The following is a 22,744-nucleotide window of genomic DNA, read 5'->3' as shown; positions in this document are numbered from 1 at the left end:
GGACACATTAGGTATCTGATAACGAAATGCCAACAAAGAGTAAATTTTCTTCGAACAATAACAGGGTCTTGGTGGGGTGCTCATCCGCAAGATCTAATAAAATTGTATCAGACAACGATACTTTCAGTGATGGAATATGGATGCGTTTGTTTTCGTTCCGCTGCAAATTCTCATATTATCAAACTTGAGCGAATTCAGTACCGTTGTTTGCGAATTGCTTTAGGCTGCATGCATTCGACACATACAATGAGTCTTGAAGTTCTGGCGGGAGTTCTTCCATTAAAAGATCGATTTTGGGAGCTTTCATCACGCCTGCTAATAAGATGTGATGTGCTGAATCCCATGGTAATTAATAATTTCGAACGACTAGTCGAGCTTCGATCTCAAACAAAATTCATGACAGTATATTTTAACCATATGTCACAGGAAATCAACCCTTCAAGATATATTCCTATCCGTGTCAGCCTCCTAAATGTACCTGACTCAACTTTATTTTTCGACACATCCATGCAGCGCGAAGTGCGTGGAATCCCGGACCACCTACGCTCTATGGAAATCCCAAAAATATTTTCAAGTAAGTTCAGGCATATTAACTCTGAGAAAATGTTTTACACGGACGGATCGCGAATGGAAGAAGCGACAGGGTTTGGTATGTTCAACAATAATGTTTCGGCCTCATTCAAGCTTCAAGAACCTGCATCTGTTTATATAGCAGAGTTAGCAGCAGTTCATTATAGCTTGAATGTAATCGTCACATTATCTCCAAACCATTATTTCCTCTTCACAGATAGTCTGAGTGCAATTGAAGCCATTCGCTCAAACGCTGCTGGCAAAAATGAACCGTTTTTCTTGGGTAAAATAAAACAGTGTCTGAACGACATATTGAATAATAATTATCTAATCACAATAGTTTGGGTTCCGGCTCATTGCTCCATTACAGGCAATGAAAGAGCCGATATTTTAGCCAAACGTGGTGCTATTGAGGGTGAAATTTATGAGAGACCGATTGCTTTCAACGAATTCTATAGCGCGTCTCGCCAAAGAACACTTGCCAGCTGGCAAGCTTCTTGGGATAAAGATGATCTGGGTCGGTGGATGCACTCAATTATTCCTAAAATATCGACAAAGGCATGGTTCAGGGGACTGGATGTGAGTAGAGATTTCATTCGTGTGATGTCCAGACTCATGTCCAATCACTACACGTTAGATGCACATCTCCTTCGAATTGGACTTTCCGAGACTAATCATTGTGCTTGCGGCGAAGGTTACCGCGATATTGACCATGTTGTTTGGACATGCGTGGAGTTTCGTGATGTCAGATCTCAACTAATAAATTCCTTGCGTACCCAAGGTAGACTATCCAATGTCCCAGTTCGCGACATTCTTGCTTGTCGTGACCTTCCATACATGAAACTTCTTTATCATTTCATTAAATCCATTGGAGTTCCAATTTAAATTTTATTTTATGTTAAACTGTTTTCTCTTCCATGAGTTCAACCAATAGCCAACTATAGGATATTGAATATAAGTGGTGAACTGATACAAACAATCCTGAAATAGTTATAAGATCATGTACAAAATAAATGTATTTTATTTAATGTAATTTAAAATAGCAACTCGCTTGATAAAAACAGTGTTTAGATTAACTAATGAGTACCAACATACTAATATGATATTCGAAATGTATTAGGTTTAAACTACTATGTATTGTGGATGCCACGGCGAAGAAAAACTTATGTATATTGCCTATGAAATAAACGTATTTATGAAAAAAAAAAAAAAAACATCCGAAAAATAAGAAATGAGCCAGATACTTCTCCTAGCTATGAAGGATATGATCGTTTCACGCTTATTGCCAACGTTTCGAATATTTTTGAGCAGCAAATGATCAAAAAAGTTATCTTTTAATTCAAAAACAAAAGTGGTTGTACCAGTCTGCGTTGCCAGGTCGTTTTTCCAAAAATCTGTATTCGGCGCAAAAATCTATCTGTACCATATCGGTATCAGTCTCTTCTACATAAGTAGTAGAAAATGTCACCAATAGGTGAGCAAAAAAAAAGGTCCCACGACAACCTTTTCTCATGTCTATTCAAGCTAAAAACCAAAATCGGTACTTATCTGTATGATTCGTGAGTTATCGGTATTTCGGGAATACATATCTGTATTACGGTATAGACCCAAAAATCTGTATAAATACCCAGAAATCGGTATACCTGGCAACGTTGGTACCAGTTTCCAGATTTGTTTTATTATGATTACATGGCTACTTAGATGGAAAACTGCTGTTGTTGAACAGCTCGCCAATTGACATAGTCGTAAAGTGACGGAAAATGCTAGAAGGGTTGTGCTTTACCGGCAATTATATCATGTTATTTCGGGAAAACATGTTTTAATGTGACGTTTCTGAATATGAAATAACGCAAAAGTAAAACATGTTATTTCGCTTGAAACATGCAATCAGAGTTAAAACTTGTTTTAACTCATAGTGTGAACATAATATAAGACGTATTGAGGTTTCTATGCCCGGTGAAAAATGAACGGTGGCCCTACTGAAAAATGGGTGGCCAACACGTTTCCTGATGAAAACAAAACAATATGTAAAAGCGATTCACACGCAGCATCAAGCGACTATCACCTGAATGGAACGATTACGGAACAACAACATTAATTGTAAGCAATTTATATGCAAACACACTACGTAAAGTTCACGGAACTTTTTAACGTCGGATACGTCAGCAATATTCGGCTAAAAAATTAATAAAAATAATCTGGACGTCGACCGAAGTTGATTGATCGTCTGAATTGTGTTTAATGCATTCGTTTCCTGATGAAAACAAACCAATCTCATTTGCATTTGTGGTTGTAAGTGAGCTGTCAGAGAGCCTAATTCACGTGAAAATTACAACCGCACTCACACATAGAAAAATCTCGCGATCAATGTAAATTTCTACATCGTGTACATTTTGGAACATTTTCATTGATCGTTTTACTCGGTTTGCACGGGATGCCAATTACATATTCTTGCAATGATTGCCAGATGCCCAATGTAAGAACTTTCAATTTTTTGTGAATAAAACATGTTTAATAATTCAATAATATAGTTCAGGGATAGACTCTTTCGGAAAATAATAATAAACATTCTCGTACGGCGAATCAATTACATACGTTATATAATAAGATTTATTTATTGATCTTAGTATTATTATGTGAAGATGCAAGTTATAACGGTTAATGCTACATGCTAATGTTATTGTTTTTAAAGTAATATAGTTTCTTATTTCATATGTTTCCAAATTCGCTAGTCACATGTTTAACCTGTAACGTAATCGCCCGTAAAAACAATGCGGATATTAACGTATACTAAAGAAACAATTGAGAACAAAAAGTACCGCCAAAGGTCCTCGAATTAGCTCAAGACTTAGCGATTGAATAGTATAAATAATATACCAAAAGGTACAATACATAACTAAATTCTTTTGATACTCCCTCTTTTAAAATAATACTCTCTGTATGCTGAATGTTATTGTGAGAAATGTAAAAAGTATTGTTTAATTTGAAAAAATTAAAATCAATGCGTGTATTGGCTTAGTACGTAGAAGTATTGCCGGTATACACTAACAACATACAGAATATCATCGAACATAAAAATAAGTTTACTAAAACATCTTACATTTCACTGAAGTGTAGTGTCTCATAAACACTAGTATAGTTCTTAACCTAAGAGTGTTCGCTAGCAAAAAAAAAACATTTTCTTTTTTTTTCTTTGCCTAAAAACTAAATTCGCTTCATTTACGAGTCTATCGCAGTCAAACTCCTTCTATTGTATACTTGAAAGTATTTTACTACTTGTTCTAAAAATAAAATGAACAGTGCTGTTTTCTAACTTCATAGGGAAGAAGCACTACTCTTAATGCAGATATTCAATTCTTTAGGTATAACGTTTAACTTATGTGTATTAAAATCCTTAATCTCTGTCACGTGCATCTCGGCCATATTACACTGTTTATTGAAAGCATACGTGGTTGTCCACCTTCTGCGCTGAACTGAATCTGTAATTAGTCATATATATATGTTAGTATTGTTTCTGGAAATTTCATAAAGTATGAAAGAACATATCGATTTTGAGTTGTGTTCAAACTTCAAATTCGGGTCCCGAAGTATGGTCGTGTAACAAGTGCACTGATACACTTTGTACTTTGTGCATCATTTACGAAACATCTGAACTATTCATGAAAATGTGTAGTGAGTGTAAAAACTGTGGGCTTTTCATGAAAATCTTGCTATTTTCGTTTGGAATGCAAACAAAGCAATAAGATATACCGCCAGATTTTACAGAAATTTCATATGAATGACACATTATTTTACATATAGATTTCAATAGGAACACGATTTGCCAAATCAAGTGTTTTTCACATACTTTCGTGTTGTACTTATTTTTAATTGAAAAATATGTGTTTAGCACATGCAAGGCGAATCAATAGCAAAACATATTACAAACAATTGAAAAACATATCTTAGTAGAGTGAAAAAGAAACTATGCTTGCTAAATTAAAGTAAAAATAAGTTGCTAAATTAAAGTAAAAATAAGAATCTCTTTATTATATCTTTCGACTATCACTTACTACAGGAGTATTTTCAGTGATCAAGTAAAACGATTATGCATTCAAATAGTTTCTCGCTTTTCTGGAACTCCTTTGTGGATTCATCCTGGTCTTTCGATTTTGTTACTTTCTCTTAATGACCCGAATTTTCGCTTGAAACGCCTATGGGCATCGTTTCCCGATGGCCTCAACATCTATTTTGTAATTCGTAACAGCAAGGACCTCTTGTAAAATATAGCGCGGATAGAAACTACAGGTACGATCTTCTGAAAGTATGACTTTTTTTTTTGGTTCCGTTGACGACGTTGATATTATGACACGTAAAGACTGTCCAAGAAAGTAGGGACGCAACCAAAAACCGGTGCCATTTCGCAATGGTTCAGAATCTGTCAATTTTTATGGATGAGTCCTGTTGTTTACACTCTTCTCTAACCACTTCTGCAGTTGTTTCGTTTTCATTAGTTTGTTTCGAAATGCGTGAACTTTCAGTAGAACAACGTCAAAAATTGTATGCAAATGGTGCACAGAACGCGGACTGTCACTGAGAAAGATAGCAAAAATGGAAGGAGTAAGTGAAAAAGCCGTGCGAAACGTAATCAGGAAGTTCGGTGAGGATAACACCTTTGAGGACAAACCGAAAACGGGTCGAAAAAAAAGGTCCAGCTAACCCTCAGTATACACTGAAGGCGTTCGAGCAAAAGAAGGAGCTTACAGTTCGAGATGTGGCCAAAAAAGTGGGCACTTCGAAGTCAAATGCTCTTCGTGCTAAAGAACGATTGAATCTTCGAACCTATAAGAAGCAGAAAAACCAAAACGTAGTCCGAAACAAGAAGCATCGATTAGGCCAAGGGTTCGAAAGCTCTTTATTTCGATTCTTGCTGGAAATTTGAACTGCATAAACATGGACGACAAAACCTACGTGAAACTCGATTACAAATCCTTGCCGGGACCACAAAATTATACGGTGCGAGAAGGGCAAGTGTTAAACCAGTCCGAGACATCGATTGAAGTCGAAAAATTTGGTAAGAAAGCTATGGTCTGGCAAGCAATTTGTAGCTGCGGTAAGATTTCGAAACCATTCATCATCACTGCTTCAATGAAAAGCGGAATATACATCAAGGAATGTTTACAAAAACGACTTCTGCCCATCATTCGAGGCCACAAGGATCCTGTTGTCTTCTGGCCAGATCTTGCTTCTTGCCACTACTCGAAATCAACGGCAGAATGGTATACTACCAAAAATGTCACTCTCGTCCCAAAATACATGAATCCACCAAATTGCCCACAACTTCGACCAATTGAGGAATTTTAGGCATTAACGAAGGCACATCTTAGGGAACATGTCTCGGCAGCCGAAACCAATTTGTACTGCATAATGCATGGATGGTTTGAATATTTGTTTGTAAATTAATAATTTGTTCGTAAAACACTCTGCCTTAATTCCTTCTATTTGATCCTAGGAAAGTAAGATATTGTTATACGTTCAACCCAGCCCCCTGCTATGACGTCATGAAACTGTGGCCAGCATCATTCTGCAAAAACCAAAACAATGAAGAAGAATGGCTAACAAAAAATTAGATACTACAAACTACTTGTTTATTGAGTACCCTTTACCGCACTTCCCCGCAAATTATCGATCAGAATATCATCACTACGATAAGGAAATTAAGATTTTACTCGATTTTTAATGCTCGAATGTTTGTTTACCAGACTCTGAGCGCTCTGATTGCCCACCAAATGCCCCAGATGTTGGCTACGATAGCACTTGCTGGAGCGCCCTATCCTTGCCACCGTGCTGGTTTAACCTAAATATTTTGCTTGATCAGACCTGATTCGATTCAATTTGATAACGTGATTATTGTTTGGTCTACAAAAAGAAGCTCGAGGCTTATAAGGAAAAATAATTAATCGTGGTTTTGCCGCATTTGACGAACTTTTCATTTTGTCAGATTATCATGAAAATATAATAAAGTTGAAGCTTTTTTGAAGACAGAGTACAGATTGGAACTATACTCGAACCCTGAACCCGCGCACAGATTCAGATTTAAAATTCTGATAGTTCATATACGATAGAGTACGATCAATTAAATAATTTTGAATCATTTTGAACAAGTAAATAGGAAACTGGACATTTTTGCTATTAAACCTTCGTGCAAAACCTCTTTCGATACTTTTTTAATTTCCAGATGATTTATGTTTGTTACTCTAACAAGTTGTTGATAAATTGCATGCTCAAGATGAAACCAGATTGTTCCGGTAAATAAACTGAATTCTCATTTATCTGAGACATCATTCTTATTCAGATTTTTTTTTCAAATAGTTTACTTATACAAAAAAGTAAACTAATTGGCCGATAACTGCAAGTTTCTGCTGAGTTTTATCGAGGTTGAGGATAGAAATAACTTTAGTGGAAAGCAAACAAAATAAGAGTAGAGAGGCAAGCTGTCTCGTCTTGTCTTAGAGCACGGCGGAAAAGAAAGTGCGCTACAAGTTCTCCGCAAACTTTATTGGCGATTTTACTTTGGCTATCTATTTGGATCGTTCGAGTTGGTACTTCACTGTTTTGCTACATTCTCCTAGGTTTACCAGAAGAAAGTTCCGAGTTCTGGATAACCGAATTTTAGGGAGATATAAAAGTAGGAAGTATTGGATTTTCTTCTCCTTTTTCGTCCCGGGTTGGCGGTTCAATGCATAGGACGCTGGTCTTACAAGCCAGTTCGTACGTTCGAGCCCCGACCTGGAAGGATTCTTAGTGTCAGTAGGATCCATAGTACTAGCCATGCAATGATTCTGTACACTAAGAATCGGCTACGAAGTCTGTTGAAACAGAAAGGCAAAATTCCACAAAAAGGAATGTAATGCCAAGACTTTGCTTTGCTTGGATTTTCTTCTTCGAGAAGTAAAATAGATTTCTGACCTTTTTTTAAAGAAAAGTTGAAGATTGTTGTCGATGATAGAATTGTATTCAGTTTGGGTTTTCGAGAATGATAGATTTTGTAACAATTCCAATTATTTATTCCTGGATCTATGTCAGAATTTTCCAAAACAATTTGATAGTTCACTTTTTTTTCAATGTGAACCAATTAGCTCTGTGACAGTTGAGTAAAGAACTGATTGGATCAATTATAACTTCATACGCAATTCTGAAGGTTACCGGAAGATGATCTGAGTCAATGTCTGCATGAGTAATTATTTCACTATTAATGCGATTTGGAGCAGCGAGGACCAGATCAATTGTAGGATTTCTCACAGAAAAGAAACTCGTTGGGCTATTTGATTATGAAGTATTCGGTCATTCTGTCTACTTTGCCGGTTACTCCAATCGCATTACTCATTTCATCATAATATAGATTTGCATTACTCATTTCATCATAATATAGTTTGCAAATTGACAGCCCATATGCAATGATGATTCAGAACGGAAAGAAGTCGAATTCATTTTAACGATCACTAGGAATATATTTTTTAAATAATGTGTAAAAATTTTTTAGTTGAAGAAAATGACACTAGGAATAGTCATTTTTGGTTGGAAAATTATTTTACCTTCCGATTTGTTACTCCAATCAACATCATTAAAATAATCGAATGACATTTGAGGACTGTTAGTTTTAGGTACACTGAGGTCTTTTTTACATAGATTTCCGAAGTTACGCGGGTTTCCGAAGTTACGCGGGTTTGCGAAGTTACGCGGCTTTTTATGTGAAGTTTCAAAGCTATCCGATTTTCTTGATTTGTCTTAGAAATGCATGAAACATCGAGATCTGGTGTTTTTTAAGTCAAGTCAAGTTTGGCACTTAATTTTTTTTTCAAAAACACCCAGATCTGGTTTCATGCATTTTTGAGACATTTTGCATTTAAAAAAATATATGTCAATTTTTTCGTTTTTTTTTACCCGAATTTCCGAAGATACGCGGTCTTAAATTCTCTAATGTCGTTTTCGCTTGATGCCAAACCTAACCCAGTTTTCACACTAACTGTTGTCAAACCGTTTGTTTGAAGCTAGTTTCCAACCTAGTTTCAACGTTGTTGAACTTAAAATCGAGTCAGTTTCGAATCTGGATTTTATATCAGGTTTGCTCAAATCCTCGTTGCTAAGTGCGAAATCAACACAGTTTCGTGAAAAATGTTTGTTTGATGAAACTACCCTGGGTCAGTTTCAGTTTTCTCAAGCGAAAACGACATAAGTCTCAAAGTCGATTTTTCCCATTTTTTTTTTTCAAATTACACCATATTTCAACATTTTATGTATTTCTAAGAAAAAAAATACCGTCTCCTATTTTCAACCTTTGCATCGATGACACTCAACAGAGGGGGCAAGTCAAAGTACTCCTCTGCAGTGCGGTAAAATTTCATTTTCAATCGAATAATATAAGATGAAAATGAAATTTATGGCCATTGACCGTCAGCATATCCCTTCTAATTCATCTGACTTTTGCTGCCATTTTCAAGTGAAGCTCCCAGAATTCATCGTCAGTTGAATAACCGTACCTAGTCATTTGAAGTTTTGCTTGCTCAGTTTCAAGTGCCAAGTAGTCTAGCTGCTCCATTGTCTTCGCTCTTGGTAGTAAGCTATTTCGAACGAATAGAATTATAAATGGAGTAAAGTGTTAAAAATGAAAACTTAAGGAGGAAAAATTTAATTTATGTGTATTCTGTGATTGATATTTCAGCTATCTGATTATCCTTTCATCTATTATCTTGAACCAATTCGAATGTTTACATGAAACTCATTTGAAGGCCGGTCTCACACTATTGAAAGAGATATTTTGTTACTTCAAGAGATCAACTGACGGTGGTTAAACCGAGTGATGAACTGAATGCTGCTCGTTCGGGCCGTCAGTAAACTTTGTGTGTGTCAGCGAGTGAAGTTCACTGCAGTGGAGAGATCGTCAATGTGTTCCACATTCAGTTTCAATTGAATTGAATAAAATTTTACTGCACTGCTCCTCTGCTACTAACCTTGCATCTTTTACATTAGACGTGACAAACACAGTATACGGACATTTCGCCGATGTTCATTAGGCACACGGTCATTAGACATACGGCCAATTAGCATCAAGGCCTTTTGGCATAAACACCGTTTGGCATAAAGAACATTTTTCATAAGATAAATTGACATAAAATATAAAAATAATTCAGACGAATCACAATTATTCAATTCACTAATATTTTCCGAAAATTCCTATAAATTAACATAAATTGGCGTATGAGAAAAAACAACAACAAACTGTTCCAGCAAACTGAATGAATATTTCGTGCAGAATGTCGTTCAACAAGCACTCAACGACCAACACAATAGAACCGCCTGCTGAGCGGGTAGGAACAGAAAACAGCCATCCAAGCCAGTATAAAGTTTTTCAAAAAAGCTGTGTAAAGCATACAAGTAAAAAATCTTTAAAATCACCGTTGCACACGACTGTGCACGCACGCATGAATCATCATTGTAAGCTCTAACGCAAGAGCCCATGAGGGATTACCGGGTTGCTCGAAGTGCCTCTACAGGAGAATTGCTACTTGGTGATTGCTTTTTAAAACAACCGGTAAATTTCTTACACAAATTGAAATCTCAACTTTGTTGTCTGTTCTCTCTGCTATAGGAGCAGGATTTGTCGTAGATAGAAGTTTCGTATGCAACAAGTCGTGAAATTAGACTGTTGATCAACGGTCTGATTACCAGACAATTGCTAATATTTCCTTCCAATACTTACGTTTTCTTGCAGAAATTGCAGGAGAAACTAGTGGGAGCGCCACTTGAAGAAGTTGCTGCGGCCGCTGCTGTTGAGTCTAAGTTAAAAAAAAGATGCATTGTATTACGAAAGAATGTTGAAATAAGAATTCAGCTCACCCGAACGTTTGTGAGTGTGATGTTCTTCTCGATGAGTATCATAAGCTTTTTTATAGGCAAAAGAGGCAGGGCAGTTATCGCATTTAAACTGCTTCTCTCCTTTGTGATAGATGTGAAGGTGCGTATTCAGTTGAGCTGCAAATTTAAATATAAAAAAAGATTAAATTTCCTTTTCAAGTCGTTGCAAAACCCTGTTCAAACTTACACTTTTGCTCGAAGAGTTCGGAACAAAATGTACAGACAAAGTTTTTCTCGATGGCGTCGCCCGCCGCTTCGTCAGCTTGGCTTTTATCGTGATTTTGCCGAATGTGACGCACCAGATGGCCACTGTATTCGAACCGGTAGAAGCAAATCTTGCATTCGAATGGTTTCTCCTTGGCGTGGTGCAGCTGCATGTGCTGCTTCAGATTGCACAAGTAGAGGAAATCTTTCTTGCACAGCTCACAGACAATTTTGCTCTTGGCTGGTGTTGTGGAAGCACCGGGTTCGGCCATGTCATAAATTGAGTTTTCGCTGCTTGGAAGACTTCTCTTGGCTGGTGGAAGCGGTGGTGTATCATGATAGCGCATATTGAATTCCAGGTCGTCATTGTCGAATCCATCCTCCAGCACCAACTCTAAATTTGATTCGTCGAATAGTGGATCATTGGCATTATTCTCCATACTATCCGGAAAGTCCTGTAACATCATATCTAATCCGGAACCAAATAGAGAATGTTCAGCTTCGGGTATAGTGGACGATGATCCTCCGCTACCGATGTGAGTCACCATGTGTGCTTTCATTTCGTACACATCGCGGAAAGTTCGAGAGCAGAAGCGACATTGCATCACTTCCCCGGTTGAGGTCGATGCTATCCCGTCAACTTGTCCGGAACGACGACTATTGTGAGTTTTCAAATGCCATGTTAGGGACCGTTGCTTGACGAAGTTCAACGGGCAGACTGGACACTGAAATACCTCAGCGCCGTCAGCGTTAACAGTCGGGGTAGTTATTTTTGCCGGAAGATCTTCCATTTCTGCTTCTTCAGCGGCTACTTCTTCTGCATGGTTTATCGCCTTGTGACGAATCATATGTCCCTTAAATTCGAACCGATACCTGTTATACAAATAAATTGCATTAGTAGACGCAGGAATGCTGTCAATTATAAGATCATCTTACTTGCAAATGCTGCACTCAAAAGGCTTATCTTTGGAGTGATGCATTTGGACGTGCTGCTTCAATTGGCAAGAAAATTTAAACACCTTCTGGCAAAGCTTGCACTTCCGATCGTTGTCATCGGCGAGAATTTTTTTCGCTGTTTGTGTCTCCTGTTTGGTCACTTTGATTCGCTCGATGTGCGTCTTCAGATGTTCTATCAGTTCATTTTCCTTCGGAAATACAGTCGAACAGACGACGCATTTGTTTTTTTTTGTTACCCCAGCCGTCTCGGTCGATGGAGATTCACTGTCTTCTTCGGATGGCTTGTTTGTTGGGGACTCTTCCGCTAATGACTCACCAGTTTCCTCCAAGTCCGCGTTGAAACTTTCATCCTCTAGCAGTTGAATCGACGGATCGTCCTCACTGGCCAAACGTTCCTCCTCCAAGTGCGTCAACTCGTGTCGTTTGAGATTGAGCTTGTGCACAAAACTGTAGTGACACTTCTGACACTCGTACGGTTTTCCCGGTTGATGATGCAAAGAGGTATGCTGCTGAAGTTGACTACGGAACGTGAACTGTTTGTGACACAGATTGCATCTGTGGTGATCACCGGATCGAATCCAGGCTCGCTTCTTTTTCGGTGGTGGCGATTCGCTCTCCGATTGTAGCGAATCTGATGTGTTCGGTCGCACGCGATGTCCTTTGAGATGATTGAAATAAGCGTCCTCCGAATCTAGGTTCTAATAAATCAGATGAGAATGAAAAACCCATTAGAATGAAAGCAGTCATGTGTTTTCCGACAAACCATAACGCCTCTTACCTGTGGACAGTAGTTGCATTTGAACATCTTCGGAGTGCTACCTCCGGCTTTGTCGACTGCTTGGGATTGCTGTTTCAGGTCCTGCTTGGCAGCAAATGAACTGGCGGATGGTTTTGTCCCGGGAGATTTCGAACGGACCGGTGTAGAGGTAGCGTCCGGTGACGCAGTTCTGTTCGTGGATGTAGCAGCCTTTGCCGACTGCCCTGAACTGGTGGTAGGCGATGATGAACGTTGTGACGCCAAGGGTGTTCCTATTGGTATGTTAAGATTTTGTTCCAATTGTTTCACACTGGCTCCTTCATTAGCAACGATTGATCGATGTGTTTTCAGATGCCATTGCATCGACTTCTGCTTCAGGAAACGGGCGGAGCATAGCTTACACTTATAGACCAAGGCTGCCCCCGGTGGAGCAACAATAGGGTCTTCGGTCGCAACAGTCGCTACCGGATGGGTATTCGTTTCCTGTTTGGAATGTTTTTGTACGTGTCGCAAGAGTGTGCCTTCATACTCAAACCGGTAGTGACATACAGAGCATTCGTGAGGTTTCAGCTCGGAGTGATGAATTATTTTGTGCTGTTTGAGATTACAAGCGTAAGGGAATGTTTTGGAACAGAGCTCGCATTTAGCTCCTACCTTCCCATCCGACTTAGCAGCGGCCGATTCATCACCGTTCTGAGCATGATCATCGTCGCTCATGTCGCCTTCCACTGATTGATTTGAATTATTTGGGAACTGAACATCGCCGTGAGTTCTGATGTGATTATCAAAAATTTGACGAGTTTCACATTCCATTCCGCAAACAGTACATACGTAGTACACCTCAGAATGTTTGAGTTGTGCAGCTTCGAGCTCGTGCGTTTTCAAATGATTGTACAACACTGACTCCCGATTAAAAGTCTCTGGGCAGATCGGACAAGCATGGCCGTGACGTCCATCCGATATGTTGCTGGTAAGAATTGCTGCTGGAGCTGTTTTGTTCAACGGTGCCGATGATTTTTCGTGCTCACTAGCAATATGTATGTTCAACAGTTTCCTTCTAATGAAGACTTCGTCACATTCGGTGCATTTAAATGTTGCTGGTTGAGCAGGGTCCTTGCCTTGTTCATGGCGTAGCATATGTGCATTGTAGCTAAACTTCATTGCAAAACGATAATGACAAATGTCGCATTCATATGGACGTCCTCGAACAGTGTGAACCGTGCGATGCCGATTGTATAGGAGTAAAGTCGACAGCTGTTTCTGACAAATAAGACATGTGTAAATTTTTTCTCCTGTATCCGGATTGATAGAAACATTTACATCGGTAGCATCCTCCTTGTGTATAGCATCGTCCGAAGGGTCCTGTTCCGGTTCCTGGTCTTGATCAACATCAGGGTCTGGAACATCTGCATGCTCTATAGCCAAAGGAAGTGATTCTAATTCAAGGTGGGTTTTCATGTGCAAAAACAGACGTTGTTCGGTTTTGAATGTATATTTGCATTGATCGCACTTGTGTGGTTTTGCGGGATCATGCTGTGCCAATGCGTGTTGTTTGTAGTAACTGAAATATTTGAAGTCTCTTCCACACAAAGTACATGTATGCCCATTTTGTGTTACTTTGACAAATTTTTCACATTCAAAAATCGGCTTCGAAGGAATCTCTTGAGGCAGATTTTGTTCCTGTAGTTGTACAAGCACTTCCGGCCCATTACGAACAGATTGAATCCTTAAATTCGACAAAGTGGATTCATACACATGATGATCGAACGGGTATTCTTGTTCGTATTGTTCTTCTTTTTTAATGTGAGTATCGCAGTAAAGTTCAACATTGGCCATTTCCACATCATCATCATCATCATCAACAATTTCCTGTTTTATCTGGACCCCTCCAGGTAGGGTTTGAAGAAGTTTCCTAATTCTTTCATCGCTTTTCAAACAGGTCTCGTATAAATTGTACGCCTGTACTAATTTCGTTTTACAGCTGCCGCAGATTTTGTCTGGCATGCCGTCATTATTTCCTTGAGCCAGCGGCGTACAGATGCTCGTCAGCATCGAATACAAAGTTTTTGACTCTACCGTCGTCCGAAAAAGTGATTCAAGCATTTTTTCTTTTTCCGATTGGAAATCAATCATACAAATTCGGCACAACGCATTCACTGATTGAGGAAAAGCGGTTCCTTCGTAAGTTTCAATCCGTGCAGCTCCTTCACTTTCTGTTTCCCCTGATGTGTTTGTTGCATTATTATTGCTGTTGATATTACTGCTGCTAGTAATGATGGTGGTAGAGGCGGATGTTCTCGGCCCCCGATTTTCCATCATTTTTTGTAGACTTTCCCAGCTCAGCGATTGAAAATTTACTCAACGCACACTCGCGCAACCAAACATTGAAAGAAAGATGAGGTGAACACGAAAAAACAAACTTTTTGGACGATTTTGAAAATTTTGGGCGATGACAACTAAACCAGCGGTGGCACTTCGTGCGATTGTCTCTTTTTTGTAGGAAGAGTATGCAATGCCATAAAAAGAAGCGAAAGAAGCAGCTTCACTGGATAAAGTGTCAAAAGGAAAGAAGAACTTAAATCGTTCACGCTCATTCAATGTTACTCTCAAGTGAGTCATTTGTACTCACTTTTGCTTATTTGGTTCAAATGTCAAAAAGTGAGTAATATTGATTTATAAGAATGAGTAACTTCGACTCAGTTTCTAAATTGACAACAAGTTTTACTCACAGAGCTTTGAAAACGTTGTGTGAAAATTTACGTGCACTGAACTTTTCCCTTTGTCGGAAGGCGGAACTTTTCCCTCTGTCGGAGGTGGAACGGAGGAAGGCAGACGGATCCTTTCCAATGAGCGATGAACAGGTAACGGCTTCCTTCATTCGTTGGAAGTAAGTCAGCAAAGCATTCCTTATTCGAATCCCTTATTCAATTCGCTTGATATTGAGTAATATTTACTCACTCGAGCTAATTTTACCATTTGTAGCACTGAGTAAATGTTACTCAGAATTTGACAAATACCATATTTACTCAAAAGTGAGTAAACAAGCTTTGCTCACTATAGAGTAGTTCCACTTTTAACGAAAGTGAGTGAAATTGTACTCACTTTAGAGTAACATTGAACGAGCGTGTTGAAAATATTTTTTCTTGCACTTTTGTTAGGATGTGTCCAAGCTGCCAGAAGTGTTAGGTCTTTACACTGAAAAAAAAATTCATGCGATCGATTCATATCTCGGTTGATTTTTTAGAATACCGTAAGAAGTTTACTGCAGTAGAGAGATCGTCAATGTGTTTCACATTCGTTTTCTGTTGAATTGAATGAAATTTTACTGCACTGATAATAGCAAAAGTGTTTTGCAAATAGCATTTACTTTACGTCTGCCTAGCGGTTTATGTTGAACCATCAGGTCGCACGCGCAATCACAAAATAAACTGTTACGCACTAATGAGTCAAATACGAAACATAAAATCAAATCAAAATGGGTATGTGCACCAGCATAAACTTTGGAATAAAAAATATTTTTCCCCTTCAAAGTTATCATGCTATATTCATTCTCACTTAAAAATGAACTAATTAACAAATGTAGTATCTATACACATATCACTCTATCTCGCCACCAGTGTTAATTCTACATCGTGGGGGCCGGGTGTAAGTCGATGCCTTTCACCAAAGACATCATATTAACAAGATATCCAGCTCTCACATTTCCCGAACAAATCATTGGCAACATCCTTTTTTGCGAACATGGTGCCCTCAGGCGATTCTGCATCGAGTCTCGTATATAGAAGTAGGGGAGAGAGATGTCAAATTCGTGCGCGCCAAAATAGCAGCACTGCGCACCCATACAATTGACATGATAGGTTGAATGTGATGCCGTGCGATGGCGTTGTTGAACTGAAGATTGATTTTGCTCCAAGCTGACAGGGTCTGCTTTCACCCCCTAGGTTCGATCTCCAACAGAGATGCCAGATCTGCTGATTTGTCAGTAAATCTGCAGATTTCGCATGTACACCCAAACCTCCATTTACGTAACTTATATATGTATATATGTATTAATATACGTACGCATGTGTGCAAATATTTGTATTTCTTAATACATATAAATATTGGTGAAGTAAAAGCGATCATTTATAAGTATAAATATATACACATAAATGCAAACGACTGAGTGTGTAAGCATACATACATACATATATAAGGTTCGTAAATGGAGGTTTGAGTGTATTGAAAATGTGACGTTGAAATTATTCGTCAAGAAAGGAATGACACATGGAAGAAGTTTCAAAGCCTAACCTAATGTCTACAGATGTTGAATGTCCCGGGTGTATAACACATTCCTAATAATTCTTCTGTTTCAGGAAAGTACATTGTCTAATCTGCAGGAGCTATTGATGTTTTCAATAAACCAACTTTTTACCAAATTACCTGTCAGTAATTTTTTATTTCTCATGTGATTTCTTAGCATATAGAAAAAGTTTTCACGTTTTGAACCTTACTAGTAAGAATTAGCAAAATTCAATTAAACAAGGGAAAAGTCTGAGCAAAAAAAAACATTCAAGTTGACAGACAATACTTTGTTATTGAGCTGTCAGTAATTTCTCTCGATTAAGAAATTTGTGTTAATATTATGTAGAAATGTATGTGGATGTATCATTTCTGGTTCGCATTAATAAAGAATAATGTGCATTTAGAAGAGTTTTGATGCCGTCACAGTGAATTTTTATCACAAGAATGACTGCTCAACTGGAATCGGAGTTAACTCAACACTGTCATCCCCCTTGGAATTTGACCTCCTGTTTCAACAGACTTTGCAGCCGATTCTGAGCGATTCGTGGATCCTACCCAACTAGCCAAAAGTTCGGATAAAACGGATTGATTTGGCTTAAGCAGCTTACGAAGTGCATAAATAGAATTCTAAGCAGCCGTTTTTTAAAAGTAATTGAAAGTTCGTGCGACGCTACCGAACGAAATTCTAAGCTACTTAACACATGGATCAATAAGTCCCCAGACTAAAGCAGAGATGGCGCTCGTAGTAAACCAGTAACCACGTCTTTCTAGAGTATTAACCTTTGCTTGAAACGGGTCAAAATTTTAAATCGATCCGACCAGAAACAGCTGAGTTATCGAGGTTGGAGTAAAGTCGTTTTGTAGTTTGTGTAAAAAATGGAATAAACCGAGTCTCGTGTTTTGATAAAACATTGTTTTTTAATGGGTAAAAATACCGTGCAAGCGAAACAATGGATTGAAAAATGTTATCCGGACTCTTGTCCATCAAAAGCAACGATTTTTCGGTGGTTCGCCGAGTTTAAAGTGGTCGTACCGACACAAATGACGCGGAACGCTCGGGTAGACCTGTGGAAGCCGTTACACCGGAAAATGTGAGTGAAGTGACAAAAATTATAATGAAAGATCGTAAAGTGAAGCTCCGTGAGATTGCTGAGATGACACAGATATCATATGGAAGTGTATTTACTATCCTTCATGAAAAATTGATCATGAAAATGGTTTTTTCCAAGTGGGTGCCGCGATTGCTTCCGATGGAACAAAAACAGCCTGCCACAAGTCGATGAAAACAATGGCGAAATTGAACGAATTGGGCTTTGATCTGCTTCCCCACCCCCCATACTCGCCAGATTTAGCCCCCTGTGACTACTGGCTCTTTGTTGTTCTTAAAAAAAATGCTCCAGGGAAAAAGATATGGCTCAAATGAGGAGGTCATCGCTGAAACTGAAGCTTATTTTGAAGCGAAAGATAATTTTTTTTATAAACATGGTATTGAAAAATTGGAAAAACGTTGGAACCATTGTATCACCCTAAAAGGTGATTATGTTGATGAATAACGAAAAATTTTGCAAAAAAAAAGTTATTTCCATTGTTGGTCTCGGGACTTATTGATCCATGTGTTATATAATAGATTTTTCAATTTCTATGCAGTGAGATCATTCACATGGAATTTGTTCTATATTTTTAAATTATGAAATTATTTTTCAGTTAAAGTTAAAGTTAAAGAATCTAAATTCAAAATTCTGTTCTAGGTTTAGAATTCAGGTTCACAATCAATCAACTTATGAGAACGATTAACGATATTTGTTAGATATTTGGAAGTATGAATAAAGCATGCCAATTTTATCACAGAGAACAGACATCCAAGCTAGTACATTTTTTAAAAAAGCTGTTCAAAGCATACAAGTGAAAATGCGCTAAAAATCACCATTGCGTACGACTTTGCACGCATCAATTACCATTGTAAGCAAGCTCGAACGCAAGAGCCTATAAGCAACTGCTGGGTTGCTCGAAGCGCCTCTACAGGAGATTTGCTACTTGGTGATTGCTTTTTAAAACAACCGTTTAAATTACTTACAAACATTGAAATCACGCCCAGTTCTACGATCCTACTGACACTACTAATCCTTCCATGTTGGGGCTCGAACATACCGCAACTGGCTTGTAAGATCAGTGCGCTATGGATTTAACCGCCAACCCGTGACAAGGGTGTGGGAGCTAATCTCAAACTAGAATACTGCCTATATTTACACTGCGACAAAATAATTGATCGTTCACATGTATAGAAAAACTCGAAAATTAGATGACGTCATTTTGTACTATACTGGGAAGCAAACAATAGAGCGTAATGAACAATAAGACTTTTTCGAGTTGAGCAGACTTAAATAACAAAGAGCACCAAGGTCAATTATTATTGATTTCGGGTAGAGCAGTATTGAATCTGATTGATGCGCCTCGAAACAAACAAGGTACAAGAGGTGCAGATAAACAAATCTAACAAATGAAATATACATACAGTTCCTGAAGGAACACGAAATGGAGTTAGCCAAATTCATGGTGGAAAACAACGAAGTCCACTGTGTTGAGAATAACAATGTTAGGTATATCAATCCGTATGTAGAAAATAGGATGATATCTCAAGCAACCAGAAGTTCCACAACTACTTAAAACATCCGCAAGTTCCTTGTGAACAGCTTCTGATTTTGGCAGGATTTCTAGCAATTTTCATATTTGAATTGACTACAAAATGATCAAACTTCATAGATGCAACACATGGCAGGCTGTTCGTCAAGCTACTCCGAGTCTAAATCGGTTGTTGCATCTGATATCCCAAGTAACATTTTTAATATCAATAAATACTTGTAGCTATCTTCAATGCTACATAATAAATCTTGCATTAAAACTTTAAACTGCACGAAAGCCTACTGAAAACCTCTATAAGAGCATGTTCCTGCCAAGTGGACCATTCTTCATAAGGTTTATAAAGCAAAGTGAAGAATCATCATTCAGCTGCGTTAAAACTTCAAATTCAAGAAAATTTTGAAACCAGATTTACGATCAACATTAAATTTATTTGGATAGAATAAATTCCACTATGAATAAACTATCGTTTTGGTAATACTTTTCTTGATTATATGTGTGTCATATCTGCTTTGAATGCAATCAGTAACTATTTATTGGATTTTATTTTGAGGCTTTTACGGAACGTAAAAACTTCATGCGCTTTTATTTTTATCGTGAATGTATGGATAAAAATTAGAATTATAACTAATCGCCTTGAAATAAATACGGTTTTTGCGAAAGTCTCCATGATTTATGAAAATTATTTTCTGTGATTTATCGTCTTTTATGTATAAAACTATTTCGTGGCGATAAAACTTGTGCATACGTTTTGAAAATGAATCATAAAAGTCCATCATACTTCCTCGTTTTTGCATTTCGAAGTTTATTTGATGCCAATAAAGGCTACGGCAAAGAACATCATAATGGCGGCCATGAAATTTTCTTTAATGCAAATTATACTTAATCTAAGAAGCAATAAATCAAATAGCCCACAAAAGGAGTGTCATAAATGTACTTTAGAACCCTCAAAATTGCTCTGAGTGAAACTGTCATTCAATGAATACGCACACACACAAATCTAGATTTATGAAAGAATTTTACTGACAATAATGTTTTAAAGGAAAATTTTTAAAGCAATATTAAGAGCGTTTGCATGGTTTTATTCTAGTACAAATTGATTTATTTTTAGTCCAGTTGTTAGTTAGGTTTTATAGAAGCTTTAAAAACTATGATATTACTTATCAAAAGCGACACTTATTATAGTTGTTATAAAACAAGTAGTGATTGAACAATCAATTACAAAACTCCTATAAATTATATTCAAAACCATAAGGCATTCGAATTGTTACTTGGGATATTTCCATCCAAATCCATTTGGATATCACAATGAATTTTGAATAAAGTTTTATGATTGCTGAAAAATATTTTCATTATTATTGGCCATTTCTAAGTTTTTCCATTGCATTAACTATCTATATATCTTCTGATTGATTTGTAACAACATAAAGATAAGCACGAGAAAAGGTCCTAAGTGGAAATGAGAGTTTCTCTTACTATTATTAGTCCTATCGGTAATCCCTCTCTCTAACCCTTTACACAGAATAACGACTGAACCCATCGACTTTCGATCTATAGTTCAGAAATTGTTGGAAAATACGGGAATAAGCCGTAATAATTGGAACAGTATGTAAACAAAGAGATTCTGTCATTTACACTTGGGACCTTTTCTAATGTTCATCGAGTCATATTCAGCTAAGAATTATTCTGCTAAAACTAAATATCAATACTCGATAGATTGTTGATTAATGAATTATTTGGGTAACGAACATGCACATTTTTTTAAACATTTATTCAGTAAAATAATAAACTACTTTTCAATTATCATAATAAGTTATATATTTTTAAATTATGAAATTATTTTTCAGTTTGAAGAAGTTAAAGAATCTAAATTCAAAATTCTGTTCTAGGTTTAGAATTCAGGTTCACAATCAATCAACTTATGAGAACGATTAACGATATTTGTTAGATATTTGGAAGTATGAATAAAGCATGCCAATTTTATCACAGAGAACAGACATCCAAGCTAGTACATTTTTTTTTAAAAGCTGTTTAAAGCATACAAGTGAAAATGAGCTAAAAATCACCATTGCGTACGACTTTGCACGCATCAATTACCATTGTATGCAAGCTCGAACGCAAGAGCCTATAAGCAACAGCTGGGTTGCTCGAAGCGCCTCTACAGGAGATTTGCTACTTGGTGATTGCTTTTTAAAACAACCGTTTAAATTACTTACAAACATTGAAATCACGCCTAGTTCTACGATCCTACTGACACTACTAATCCTTCCATGTTGGGGCTCGAACATACCGCAACTGGCTTGTAAGATCAGTGCGCTATGGATTTAACCCCCAACTCGTGACAAGGGTGTGGGAGCTAATCTCAAACTAGAATACTGCCTATATTTACACTGCGACAAAATAATTGATCGTTCACATGTATAGAAAAACTCGAAAATTAGATGACGTCATTTTGTACTATACTGGGAAGCAAACAATAGAGCGTAATGAACAATAAGACTTTCTCGAGTTGAGCAGACTTAAATAACAAAGAGCACCAAGGTCAATTATTATTGATTTCGGGTAGAGCAGTATTGAATCTGATTGATGCGCCTCGAAACAAACAAGGTACAAGAGGTGCAGATAAACAAATCTAACAAATGAAATATACATACAGTTCCTGAAGGAACACGAAATGGAGTTAGCCAAATTCATGGTGGAAAACAACGAAGTCCACTGTGTTGAGAATAACAATGTTAGGTATATCAATCCGTATGTAGAAAATAGGATGATATCTCAAGCAACCAGAAGTTCCACAACTACTTAAAACATCCGCAAGTTCCTTGTGAACAGCTTCTGATTTAGGCAGGATTTCTAGCAATTTTCATATTTGAATTGACTACAAAATGATCAAACTTCATAGATGCAACACATGGCAGGCTGTTCGTCAAGCTACTCCGAGTCTAAATCGGTTGTTGCATCTGATATATTTCCATCCAAATCCATTTGGATATCAGAATGAATTTTGAATAAAGTTTTATGATTGTTGAAAAATATTTTCATTATTATTGACCATTTCTAAGTTTTTCCATTGCATTAAATATCTATATATCTTCTGATTGATTTGTAACAACATGAAGATAAGCACGAGAAAAGGTCCTAAGTGGAAATGAGAGTTTCTCCTACTATTATTAGTCCTATCGGTAATCCCTCTCTCTAACCCTTTACACAGAATAACGACTGAACCCATCGAATTTCGATCTATAGTTCAGAAATTGTTAGAAAATACGGGAATAAGTCGTAATAATTGAAACAGTAAGTAAACAAAGAGATTCTGTCATTTACACTTGGGACCTTTTCTAATGTTCATCGAGTCATATTCAGCTAAGAATTATTCTGCTAAAACTAAATATCAATACTCGATAGTTTGTTGATTAATGAATTATTTGGGTAACGAACATG

The 22,744-nt window shown here is 37.4% G+C and overlaps 1 protein-coding gene across 1 annotated transcript; it reads right to left on the bottom strand.

Moving 5' to 3' along the window:
- Positions 1-3,152: 3,152 nt before the first annotated feature.
- LOC131435612 (zinc finger protein Xfin-like) lies at positions 3,153-14,882 on the bottom strand. Its single transcript, XM_058603680.1, has 6 exons — positions 12,404-14,882; positions 11,605-12,323; positions 10,652-11,541; positions 10,447-10,581; positions 10,310-10,385; positions 3,153-4,049 (listed from the first exon to the last, which is right to left on the bottom strand). The coding sequence occupies exons 1-6, from the start codon at positions 14,699-14,701 to the stop codon at positions 4,004-4,006; spliced, it is 4,164 nt and encodes a 1,387-aa protein (XP_058459663.1). The 5' UTR covers positions 14,702-14,882; the 3' UTR covers positions 3,153-4,003.
- Between the last annotated feature and the right edge of the window lie 7,862 nt (positions 14,883-22,744).

The sequence above is a fragment of the Malaya genurostris genome, chromosome 3 (assembly GCF_030247185.1).
Source record: "Malaya genurostris strain Urasoe2022 chromosome 3, Malgen_1.1, whole genome shotgun sequence".
NCBI lineage: Eukaryota > Metazoa > Arthropoda > Insecta > Diptera > Culicidae > Malaya > Malaya genurostris.
The sequence above is the reverse complement of the archived record's forward strand: the minus strand, read 5'-3'. Positions and strand labels throughout refer to the sequence as shown.